At 44.6% G+C, this 13,073-nt stretch overlaps 1 protein-coding gene across 1 annotated transcript in view; it reads left to right on the top strand.

Moving 5' to 3' along the window:
* The window catches only part of DUSP10 (dual specificity phosphatase 10), a 38,786-nt gene extending 28,599 nt beyond the window's left edge, over window positions 1-10,187 (top strand). Inside the window, exons 3-4 of the mRNA XM_007078119.3 lie at window positions 5,687-6,058; window positions 9,635-10,187. Of these exons, the coding sequence (XP_007078181.1) occupies window positions 5,687-6,058; window positions 9,635-9,900 (638 nt within the window). The 3' untranslated portion in view covers window positions 9,901-10,187. The remainder of the gene's footprint in view (window positions 1-5,686; window positions 6,059-9,634) is intronic.
* Window positions 10,188-13,073: the final 2,886 nt, after the last annotated feature.

Here is a 13,073-nt window from a genome sequence, read left to right as displayed (position 1 = left end):
CCCAATACTTCCCCTGTGAGGGTGGGTGATTTTCTGCCTCGAAAAGTATGAATTGACTGTGACTTCCGCTCTATGAGAGTTTCAGTGCTAGAAGCCTGACGTCCACTCTGGTTTCTCCAAGCTTTGTTTCTTCCACAAGGATCCTTGTGTGTATAGAATCTGGAGAGTCTGCTTCGATATACTGCAGTTTCCTTGGAGGACCCCCAAAATAGGATCCATTAGGGCCCATTTTACACCGATATCTTTCTCATTTGTCGTAATATCTAACTCATATAGCATCGTATCCATATGAAGAGACCTATGAGATAGATACTAGAGCTAACTACGTGGATGTGGACACCGAGGGGCAGGGACGTTACGTAACTTGCCCAAGGTAACATAGCTAGCTAGTGATGGCAGCCAGAGGTTTAAACCCAAGCAGCCTGGCTCCAGAGTCTGTGTTCTTAACCACGGTCATCAGAGCACCAGTTTGCTTTAAAAGACTCATCACCCAGTAAGGAAAAGTAGACAACAAAAAGGAGTGATCAGCATGCTGTCAGCAAGCTTCTAGAAGAGTTCCATTTTCATCCCCCTCCACCTTCCTTTGGGGGTTAATTCCATTTGCTGACCTTCAGTGAGGGTTTTCCTTCAATTTCTGGAAAGTGCTCACTTTCCGGCCTAGCATGAAACGAAAAAAGCGTGTGCGCGAAAGTGCTGTCCATCCCCAGAATACGGAAATCTCTTGCTTGTAGATTCTGCATTTGGATGTGGTTCTTTAATTTGCCGCCCAGAGCCCTGCTTCTGAATCACATTACAGAAGGCTCCTCTGTTTCTAGGACGGCGATAGTCAACACGGCAACAGGAACTGAAACAAATCTACCAGGAGGTTTCCCACTCACACTGGGATCCATTGCTTCAGCGGGACAGTCGCCTTGCTGTTGGGGGAAACCAAGGCGACCTGTATTCCTACATATTTTTCTCTAGGGGTTGGGTATTCTTGGTTGTTGCCATTCGGAATCAAAGTGCTGACCATGCTCATTTTGGCAGAGAACCTAGTTTTGCCGATAAGGTTTGAAATGTATGCCCCCAGCAATGGTGCTCCTGCCTAGAAAATATTTGCACGGTTAACTGCAAGCAATTGTGTGCATAAGAAGATCAAGATTGCTCAGCCCGGTGGGGACTGGGGAGGCGTGGGGGGTGGGGGCAGGGATGGGTGTAGAGCACTTTTATTTAAAACACCATCCTCCTCTGGAAAAAATAAAATAAAACCAAACAGGAAGTCAAAAACTATGCAGTCGTTATTGGGAAAGCTAGGGCCAACAAATGAAATCAGATATATTTGTTTAGGCAGGATAGAGAGCTATTTGTTTTCTTTATGATAAAAGTATATTATTTCAGTGTTAAAACTGCTCAGATATGTTTGTCCCTGGTTCTTTTTAAGTAAAAATTTAAAAGGAAAAGCTCTGGAATATTAGCTTCCTGATCGTTGTTTAGGGTCTTCTTTTTTTTTTTTTAATTTATTATAATTTATTGTCAAATTGGCTACCTATAACACCCAGTGCTCATCCCAGTAGGATCTTTATATTAAGAAATTTGGGGGAGGTGGCACCTGGGTGGCTGGGTCGGGTAAGAGTCCAACCTCGGCTCAGGTCATGATCTCGCAGTTCGTGGGTTCGAGCCCCGCGTCGGGCTCTGTGCTGACACCTCAGAGCCTGGAGCCTGCTTCGGATTCAGTGTCCCCCCTCTCTCTCTGCTCCCCCACCCCCCACTAGTGCTCTGTCTCTCAAAAATGAATAAACTTTTAAAAAATTAAAAAAAGATTTTTTTTAAAGATCTTTAAAATGGTAGTTTCCCAAAGTAATAGATGTAGAAAAGTGCTTACCATGGATAGTTGTTTTCAAGTACTTTATTTTTACTAAGCAGTTTAATCCTCAAAACAGTAGTGTGAGGTACTCTTATTGCCCCTGTGTTCTATCTGGGGGAAAGAAATTTGCTCGGGGTCCGGAAGCTAGTGTTGGCGGTGCTGGCGCTCAGACCCAAGGCGGCCGGCCTGAGGACCACGCACAGCACTTAGAGTTCTCGCGAAATGCAGTGCAGACGATCAAAGGGAGATAAGGACAAGGAGGGTAATGATTGTGGGGTGAGAAGACATTACGTATCAGATGCCTGGCTATATATCAACATGCTTACCTAGGCTGCTCAGACCACAGCCCTGTGGGCAGGTGACATTACGTCCACTTCACAGATCAGTAAGCCGAAACTTAATGAGGGGCAGTGATTTGCATCAAGACTCACTGCTCTGATGGGGCAGAATCAACATCACACCCTGGGTCTGTCTGCCTCTATCAACTGCTCTTAACCACCAGCTACTTTGTCTCTACTTTGCTTGTCAGTTATCCTGCTGTAATGTTCTTATGTAGTGAAGGACCAACAGGATGGAATCAAAGCTCCTCGCTAGGTGATCAGGCAGTTCAGCCTCTAGTGATACATGGTAGCGTAGGGTCCGGGGAAGGTGGTTGGAAGAGAAAACCATATCAGCCTTAGTCTTCCCTCTCCTCCTTCCCCGGCTTCCCATTCCAATTCCCTAAGAGAAGAAAAACCATCCTCCCCGCAGACATCTCTCTGAAGAACCACCACGGTGAGATTCGACCCGTTCATTTTGCTGGAAGCTCCCTCCCAGGAGAGTTGTGTAACTGCGGCGTGTGGATGTGCATGACCCGTAGGGGGACTGATGCTGAAGCTGGTCAGCAGACTGACGAGTGAACAGGAGGCGATTTCTTCGTACCCCTCAATGTGAATTCCCTTGTCCAACTAATGTATTTGAGTCCGTGGCGTTTCCTTTTCTAGCCTCGTCATCTTCCAATATTCTATGAACGGAGTCCCCACATGGCTGCAACATACAACATACACGTAGTTTTACACGTGAGCACCCCCTGTGAGTCGGAGCCTTCTGTGTCTGTCTGTCTCACATTCCCTCCTCCCCTCCCCCATGGGTTTTTTCCCCCATTAGGCAAATGCAAGGCCCATGCCACCTGTTAGCATTACATCATTGGCTCCCCAGAACACAGTTGCACCAAAGGCCTTAAACAAAGTAGTTCTTCTTGTATTGTTTGTACTCAAAGAGCTGATATCATGCCAACTGATGTCATTGTATGTCTTTGTGTAACTGCTATGGCAACTGGGCAGGTGGGGAGCCTCCAGCTGATGTCATTGGGAAAGGAGGTATAGAGACAGAATTTTAAAAAGCTGTACGGTGCTTTTTTTCTGTGTGTGGGTTTTTTTTTTTTTTCTTTTTTGGCGTGCGTTTTTTTTTTTTTTAAACTAGCCGCTTTTAAGACAAATTACAGCTTGAGAACCCTAAATAAGAACAGAGAAAAGTCCCCTCCCCACCCCTTCGAGACTTCTTTTGAGTTTATTTGGTTCTTTCCTCTCATCTTAGATGAAAAAGTGTAACGACTGCCTTTTTCTTAAGGGGAAAAACAAAGTGAATTAGGTTCCCATCACAGAATCAGTGTAAATCATTTACTTGGATTTTATGGAGGCAAAGCTGAGCAGATTTTAAAATAACTCTTTAAAGTCTCTTTCGTGGCATTTGTGATGGTAACAGTGGGTGATTTCAATTTGCTTTTTTTTTTTTTTTTTAAGTTGTCACTAGTGAAGTCTTTCTGGCTTTCCATTTCCTCTGTCTAGTTGACAAATAATCTCTTAGGGCCCAAACTTTTTAATCATGATTTCGTAGCAGAGTACGCTAATAATATGTAAGGGCAGAGTTTAATTCTAGAAATCCACCAAAATGACTCTACAGCTCCTGTTTTCCTTTTTGAAAAGCAAAGATAGGTTTTGACACTTACAGATGAATGAAATCACCATAATATTACCCTGTTTGAATGATCTTTGTGTCATCGCTGGGCCTTGATGAAAATATGACTTAGCCTGTTGTCACGCCTGGCTGTGTGTGTTTGGGGCAAGAACAACCTGAGACTGTCTAGGTTGTGGCCTGGAGATCCCTGCCCTAGTTGCCAAAGATGAGACTTGAAATGGAGGAGGGCATATGTTAGGTTCAGAAACTAGAGGACAGATAGACTTCCTGTGTTTATTTCAACACAACGGTATCCTGTTCACGCTTTGTGTTTCCTGCCTTATCTCCTGAAACTATCAAGACAGATGTAAGGCCTGTATCAGGAGGCATAAATGTCGTGTTCCGGAGGCTTTCAGCTTCTAGGAGGTCTCTAACTTCCCCCTCCTTTTAAAAGGAAGGCCGGGGTATCTGGTTGTTTGATTAGAATGGGAGCCCACACAGCGGTAATCATATCAACTCAGGTTTCATAGCCCTTACACGTATATCATGTAATTCGACTGTTGTAACAATCCTTTGGGCTTAACCATGTGTGCGATGTATCTAACAAATATTAAAGGAAAAACTTAAACGATACTCTGCGATCCATACATTTCCTAACTCAAATTCTTTTTTGCATGGTCCTTTAGCTTTTCGTCACGTGTATGGTGAATGTTTTTGGATTGGTTTTGTTTTGCTTAACGTTAAACAGAAACATTTTCTTTGTTTTCAGATCCCTTTCACAACTTTCAATGGCTGCGTCACATTCCCTGGGATGAACATATTAACTTTTCCTTTTTTATTTTATTTATTTATTTTTTTTTTTGTAATTTATTTTGGTTCCTGGCCTTTCCTATAAAACAATAATGCTGTGGTCAACGTCTTGCCACATCTAGCTGGATATGTTTGGTTAGGTGATTTTCTTAAGATACATTCCCATAAGTGACGCTGCAGTTGTTGATGGGGACGTTTGCACACTGCCCGTGTGCATTCATTCCAGACCCCCAATCACGCTCAGGGGTAGATGCCGTTACCCTCAGTTTGCAGATAGGGAACCGAGACACAGAGAGAGAAATTAACTTGCCTAAGTCACAGAGCCAAGAAGTTGTGTTACTGGGACCATAGCCAAGGGAATCCGGGCCTTCCAAGGTCCCTGTTCATAGCCACTTTGCCATGTTGGGAGCAAACTTCTCATTCTGGGTTAGGTAAGCATATGGAAGAGTGCAAGGCACGTGCCTCCAGTGCCTGGGGTGGTCGGCCATGCTTTCCCTGGCTCTCGAAGTACAAGGTTCTATGTAGGCCACTGAGCATATGGCTCTTTGAAACAGATCAAATCTGCTGCTGATAAAATTGCCTGATGCTGCACGGAACTCTTTCCAGGGGAACATGCCACAGTTTGTAGAAAGAGCACATTTCCAAAGTACTGCCTGCCATGGGATCATCTGAAGCTTGTCCTGGATCTCCAAAAGGACTCACATTGTTGTTCTCTCTCTCTCTCTCTCTCAAGTTTATTTATTTTGAGAGCGAGAGAGAGAGAACATGGGCGGGGAAGGGACAGAGAGAGGGAGGAGAGAGAGAATCCCAAGCAGGCTCCCCACTGTCAGTGCAGAGCCCAGTGGGGGGCTTGAACCCACGAACCGTGAGATTATGACCCAAGCCCAAATCAAGAGTCGACACCCAACCGGCTGAGCCACTGGGGACGCCCCCGGGCTGACACTTGGGGTCCGATTTTATTTTCTAAGAGGTGCCTAGGCAGCAAAGCATAGTTTATTTCCCGGGGGGGGAAGGGGGGCAGGGGACGGTGGCACCTTCTTTCCGCCGGCTCTGAAGTTCTAGAAGTGGTCACTCTCACCTTCTGTGTGTCTGCTCCAGGTGGACTTAGCAGTTTTAAGCAGAACCATGAAAACCTCTGTGACAACTCCCTCCAGCTCCAGGAGTGCCGGGAGGTGGGGGGCGGCGCGTCTGCAGCGTCCAGCGTGCTACCTCAGTCTCTCCCCACCACCCCTGACATCGAGAACGCGGAGCTGACGCCCATCCTGCCTTTCCTGTTCCTCGGCAACGAGCAGGACGCTCAGGACCTGGACACGATGCAGCGGCTGAACATAGGCTACGTCATCAACGTCACCACTCACCTGCCCCTCTACCACTACGAGAAAGGCCTGTTCAACTACAAGCGGCTGCCGGCCACCGACAGCAATAAGCAGAACCTGCGGCAGTACTTCGAAGAGGCCTTCGAGTTCATTGGTAACTATCTCCCGCGGGCGCGGCTCGTCTTCAGCCTTCCTTTCCCCCTGCAGCTTTCGCTTTGATAGCGAGTCCAAGGCTGATGCTTGGGCTGCAAAAAAAAAAAAAAAAAAAAAAAAGGCGGCTCAGAGGTGTTTTCAGGCCTCCCCCACCTGGACCAGCCAAAGTATTCTCCCAAGTCATGGCCCACAGAATGCATGGGAACCCCTGGGATGGGTTGTAACGAATCGGTGATTCCCTTTGGTGGGGATCTGGTCAATCAGAAAGCTGCATCCTTGTGGTTCTCCAGGAAAAAGACAGTAGGGCTTGGCGTAGGTAGGTTCTGGCACGTCATTTCAAAAGAAGTAACGAGGAGGAAGGCATAGGAGGACAGAGCTGCTGCCATGGCCATCTGGTCGACCATGGCTGTGGGTGCCTTTCGGGAAATGAAGTGCGAGGAAAATGACACCGCCTCCAAACTCGCCCCCACCTCCCTTACCTCAGGTTAAATGAATTTGCAGTCGGTATAGCTTCTCTACATGAGGTTGAGGCACAGGTAGCATTTGCTGAAAGGCCGCTTCTGAAGAATGTTCTTCAGGAAAGCGGTGCTGTAGCGAACATCCTCGGGTATCACATCGGTGCGGAGGAGAGGGAGGAGAGCGGAGGGATGAGTTGGTTTTTTTCCCCTTCTACTTGCTTTGTGTCAGTTCGTAGACATGGGGTAGCGGAAGCATATGAACATGTTAGCAAAATGGTACTAGGTTTCGTGAGACAGCTTACCCCAAACCCACTAAAGTAGGAAAGATCAGGTTGTGTAGCCTGAGCAGTTCCCAAGGAGGGGAATTCTAACCACAGCAGACTTTAGTCTCCAGAAGGAGGTAACCGCCAGCCTCACCCTGATCCCAACGGAACCTTTTGCTGCTCCCAGAGCCTCGAACTGTTTTAAGGCTCTAATGATCATTTGGGGGAATACCTAGCCCATAACCAACAATTTTTTTTCAAGTGACTCCAGCCTTCATTAACCACAACAAGGTGATTGAGTTCTTTCCCTAAATACTGTAGCAGGTTGTTACTGGCCTCTGTCCCAGGAAGAATGCACTCATATTTGGCGATCCTTTTTCAGAAAAAAAAAGCCCTGGGTCTGATAGGTTAGCTGTGGATTTGGCGGTTCTGGCCACATCACCCAGCTGTTTTCCTGGCCGATTGTGCCTTCAATGCAGGACCATGGAATATGCAGTCTGGAAGGAAATTCTGAGTGGTCCCTGAACTCAGAAAAGTAAAGTGACTTCTCTAAGATTATAAGAATTTTAGTGGCCAAGAAAGGACCAGAACGCAAGGCTCTTGACGCTGAGGCAGGAGCCTTTCTACGATATGCTAGGGCGATGTTTCCACTGCTCAGTTGGTTCCTGAATGGCAACACTTGTGGATGCAAAGGTGTCTTAGATATTTTATTCATAATATTCGAGTCAAACCTTGAGACCCGAGGAAGAAATGTATGTCACCAAGTTGACGAGGAACTTTCCGGTTGATATATGGTGTTATGACTGCAATTTTATCTGATTTAATTCCAGTTGGGGGAAGTTAAGAGATTGTTTCCCATTTAAGGAGTAGCATAAGACATGCTTGTTCCAACAGGATTTCAATCCAAGCACCTGCATTCCTTACAGGTTATTCAGGCTTATCTGATTTTTTAGAAGGAAAACAAAGCAAATAACAACTAGCATTTAACCTGAAGAACAACTCAGCATCACAGCCTGCAGAGGCACAATTTCATTTTTGTCCTTGTATCATTAGATAAACTGAAATTGTGTAGTCTTGCTTTGGGGAAAACAATAGGCTTTATAAACATAATAACATTCACTGAGAGTCTCATATAAACTGAGCAGAGTTTAGGGTTTCACGGTGCCAATTTATTTATTCCCGAATTGGGGGATATTATTCCCAGATTCCCTGAGCCTTGTTAGTTAGTATTATTCCCATTACGCAGACAGGAGGATTGAGGCTCTCGGGAGTTAGTTGATTCACACGCGGTGTTCATCTAGTGTGCCGTGAAACCAGTGGTCAAACCTAGCACTTTGCAGCTCATTTTCCTACAACCATGCTTCCCAGTCTTAGTGTGGAGGTGAATAAATAGCGTGTGCTGAGGAGCAGAAACTAGAAAAGGGAGCTGCTTTCTTCAGCTACTGTCATCTAGGAGAAGTAAGCTTCATTCATAGATGTTTAAGATGGAATTTTGTGTGAGGTTTCTTTTCGCAGTTCGCCGGAGGGTAACCCATAGAAGTGGTTTAAATTAGGGGAGCCTTGGCTGGCTCAATCAGAAGACCATGCCACTCTTGGTCTAGGGGTTATGGGTTCGAGCCCTATGTCAGGTGTAGAGATTACTTACATAAATAAATAGACTTTTTTTTAAAAAAAGTGGTTTAAGTTAGATCACTCCTCTTTACACCCCTCCCCTACTCCTCATCTAATTGATATCCCTTCAGAGAAACTTTCTTTGGGATGCCTTTTGGTCTAGAATTGTCATTAAGAATCCATGTAGGCAGTGCCCACAAAGCTATTCTCCCGGGCTTCTAATATATCTGAAAACTTACAAAGTATTGCTTCTTTCAATCGTTCTGGGTCCTGGACCATCACTAGAATTCCTCCATCTTGCTCCCCATCGCCATGTTGGAACAGCATACATGGATGCGGGGAGGGATTGGACAGTCACACGTAGGTGATGCCCCCTGTGCCCGAGCACTGCAACTCTTTAGCTACATTTGCAACAATAGACTTTTCTGGTAAGAAGCCGCACATAGCAACTTTCTCGTTGCGTTTTGTTTCTTTGGCCTCGGAGTTTAGCAGGACGGAAACCCTCATCGATTTAACACCAGTTCCTACAGATCAATCCTATAATAGAAAGAAAGAAATGCAGGGCTTTTTTTTTCTTTTCCCTCTCTGTCACAGCTGGGACGGACATTGTTAAGAACACTAGTGTTGAAAAGCGACACAACCTTGAGATCGGAATTAACATCCTTGATCCAAAGGGTCTCCTTCATCAGTGGCTTGCTTCACGGGCAAGTTAGCTGTGTTGTGACTCTGGCTGTAAGTAGGTTGTCACCACCTGTGATGTGAACGGTTCCTTTAAATGATTCTTTTACCTCGTCCTCTATTTATTTATTGTTTTTTAAGTTTACGTATTTATTCTGAGAGAGAGAGAGAGAGAGCGCACAAGTGAGGGAGGGGCAGAGAGCAAGAGAGAGAATCCCAAGCAGGCTTCACACCGTCAGTGCAGAATCCAGCGTGGGGCTGGAACCCACGAACTGTGAAGTCATAACCCGAGCCGGAGTCGGACCCTTAACCCGCTGAGCCACTCGTTCTCTCTTTAAGTGTAGACGTGTGGCATCTTATTCACGTTCATATTGCTGTCAGCCAGTTCTGGAGGTTGTGCCATAAACACACACAATTAACTAGCAAATTCTAACTGAGCTCTACAACCGCTGGAATTTATTCTTTTCTCAACAAAATATAGCCTTGTGACGTCTGGATAAAAGCTAATCTCTCTTTTCCCATCTCTCCCTTCTTTCCTGCACCTGTTGCCTCCCTCCCTTTTCCCAGAGGAAGCTCACCAGTGTGGGAAGGGGCTTCTCATCCATTGCCAGGCGGGGGTGTCCCGGTCCGCCACCATCGTCATCGCGTACTTGATGAAGCACACTCGGATGACCATGACTGACGCTTATAAGTTTGTCAAAGGCAAACGGCCAATTATTTCCCCAAACCTTAACTTCATGGGGCAGTTACTGGAGTTTGAGGAAGACCTGAACAACGGTGTAACACCACGGATCCTTACGCCAAAGCTGATGGGTGTGGAAACGGTGGTGTGACAGAGGTCTGGATGGAAAGGATTACTGTTCTCCACTAGGAGACGAAGAGAAAGGAGGATGGATTCTGTCTTTTTCTCTCTTTTTCTTTCTTTCTTTCTCGTTTTTTTTTTTTAGATGGGGGTAACGTTTGTGAATGGAAACAAAACTTGTTTAAAAACTCTTTATTTTTAACAAGTGTGAGAAGAATTTAACTTTTGATGCCCATTGAGCTTTACTTCCCGTGAACTGACGAAGCAGGGAGGCTAAAGGAGTAATTTTTTTAAGCCAACAATAAAAATATAATAAAAGCTGTTTCTTCCCCCTTTTCCTTTTAAGCTATTTGTAGAGTTTATGATTACATAGTCTGTGCAGGTTCATAGACCGAAGATACTACTACAATTGCAACAAATTAAAAAGAACCAAAAGGAAGCGGCAGAAAAAGACATCGAATCACAAAGGCCCGACATCTGTCTGGGTCATCCACGCAGAAAACAAACACCCAATCAAACCAAGCCCTGGCGTGCTCACTGGTGCAAAGAGAAAAATCAGGGCAACTTAAGTGGTCTAAGAACCCTTCACATTCTTTAAAGAGACAAAAGATACTGTTGATTTTGTGTGTTTCATACTCTGGATTATTTTTTTCCCCCCTCTTGGGTTTAAGAGATTTTTGAAATAGCAAGGGACTGACCATGTTACCATAAGCCTTTACTGGCTTCTCGTGCAATAATATGGGGTTTTGAGTGTGCAAACCAGTGAGAGCTGGCAGCCAAATAATAGGCAAATAGTGTAAATTTGCCAGCTTGGAGATAGAAAGGAATTCAATAAAAATCAGTTACTTTCCTCCCCACCTTTTTTCCTTTATTATTATTATTATCATTTTTTGGATTTGATTCTGGTTACAGTGCCATAAACCTTGTTACATATGTATATCAGAATGTAAAAAAAAAAAAAAAAAGACAAAAATTTATTTAAAAATATTTTTCGCAAAAAACAAAACAAAACAAACTTGATGTGTTTCTGTTGATTGTGTAAAAATTTATTTTCATTATATAAATGAAACTCATTTGGGGATGTGTCTTTTTTCCTCAACTCAGGTTCAAGCATCTCTTACCTCCGGTACCTTGTGTATGTAACATAATTTGGAAAGAAACACATGTTTTTATATGGGGAAAGAAAGATGAGGAAGGGAAAACATTCTGTGTTCTCAGGGCGAAGCGCAGAGAATTAGCAAGGAACCCAAAGACCCCCGGTCATCGGCGTGCCCAGTCGTCACCCCCTCTTCTACCAACGAAATTCTCTCCAAATTAGGGGAAATGTCAGGTGAAGTCACCTTTGAGGTTTGGGGGCGGGGGTTCCACTCCAGCCTTTGAGTTTTGATGATCAGGTCACTGCTAGATTGATTAGTTAGAATTCTGTGATCTTTTGCAGTGGCGATCTGATAAATATGTGTGAGCATCTGCCATTTAGGGGTCTTGACGGTCCCTCCCCTGCCCCATTGCCACTTTCTCACTTGGCATCTTTGGTAACATTAACCACAGAGAGTACAGAGCAGCAAAGTGCAATTTCCTGCTCTTTTGACAGCAAACTGAACTCAGCTCCCTGGGTACAGTGGCTTTCCCATCACACCTGGTTAACCCATAGCTGGTATCCCGGGGGTTCCCAATCCACAGAAAAGAGGGTGTCGGGGGAGGGGAAGAACACGATCTCAAGGTTTTCTGCGTGTTATTAAAATACATGTCTAGAGGGAGCTGGCCATAGGGAAGAGTCACAGCAAATTGGAAACACGCCTGGCGTGAGTCGCCGAATCGAAGAATCCTGCCATGTCCTGTTCTAGATGACTACGCTTGACGTATTTTTGTGAGCACTGCTTAGAACTGTTGTAACAAACTATTTTTGCCAGTTATTTTTTTAAATAGCTTTTCTACTAGAAGTGAAAAAGAAAGTGAACACTGGATTTAATGGGAATTAGCTGAGAGCTGTTTGAATTATTTTTACTACGAAGTGTTAATCAGGTGAAAAGTAAATTTCTCTTTTGGTGTTTTCTCTTCTTCAGACTAGTACTTTTCTTGGTGTCAGAACATATTTAAGGAGTCAAGTTGTTATATCATTAGTGATTTAAAATACATGGTGATTTCCTAGGTGTTTCTTTTTGTTTACTCTAAATCCAAAAGTTAAATTTCTGATAGAGTGTAAGGCTTTTTTCCCTTTATTTCTTTATCTTTTCTCCCCCCCCCCTTTCTTTTTTGTAACAAAACAAGGAGAAGAATCAATACAATTTCTCTTCTTTAGCTACGTGGAAATGATTGATGGTCTTTGAACTTGATGATTTTGAGAAAAAGACTGTCCTGGGACCGACAGGAATCCTGCCAACCCACATACCAAGAATTCTGAGAGACCCAGGACTTTTTTGCTAATCTGTTTTGAGTCACTTAGCCTCTATTTCTTCATGAGGAATGTTAACCACTTCATGAAAATAAAGTGGATTAACCCAACTATGGCTCTAAAAACCAGACTTCCCAGGTTTCTGGGCCTTGCTAGGTGCCTCAGCTGACTGGGAAATAATTGAGTGTTGTCTTCCTGAGAAAGCAGAGCTTCTGACCGACCAGTGCATGCGTCATTCTCAGCATCCAGCAAGGGTTGCTTTGTGCTGAATGGGTGTAATGATTTAATAGCAGGAGTCTGTTATGTACAGATTCAGCAGATACAGCTGCCATCGTTAACCTTTAGTTGAACAGCCCAACGGGTCTAGCCCCTCGATATACATTACAACAGTTGATACTTTTCCAATCAATGCATATTAACCAAGAGATGGAGGTTGCATTTCTTTTTTTAATTTTTTAAATGTTTATTAATTCTTAAGAGACAGAGCATCAGTGGGGGGGAGGGGCAGAGAGAGAGGGAGACACAGAATCTGAAGCAGGCTCCAGGCTCCGAGCTGTCAGCACAGAGCCCGATGCGGGGCTCAAACCCACGAACTGTGAGATCATGACCTGAGCCAAAGTCTTATGCTTAATGGACTGAGCCACCCAGGCGCCCCTGGAGCTCACATTGCAATGAACAGCTTGTGCTAACTGCTTTGGGATCAGGACAAGCAGGAGGGAGGTGGGGCATGAAAGCTGTCAGATGCAGAAATATGAAAGAAGAAACATACACAACCCAGCAATCACATGTTGACAGTAAATGAGGAAAGGCGA

This window comes from Panthera tigris, chromosome F3, assembly GCF_018350195.1.
Source record: "Panthera tigris isolate Pti1 chromosome F3, P.tigris_Pti1_mat1.1, whole genome shotgun sequence".
Lineage (NCBI taxonomy): Eukaryota > Metazoa > Chordata > Mammalia > Carnivora > Felidae > Panthera > Panthera tigris.
Note: the sequence above shows the minus strand (reverse complement) of the source record. Positions and strands in the feature narration are given on the sequence as shown.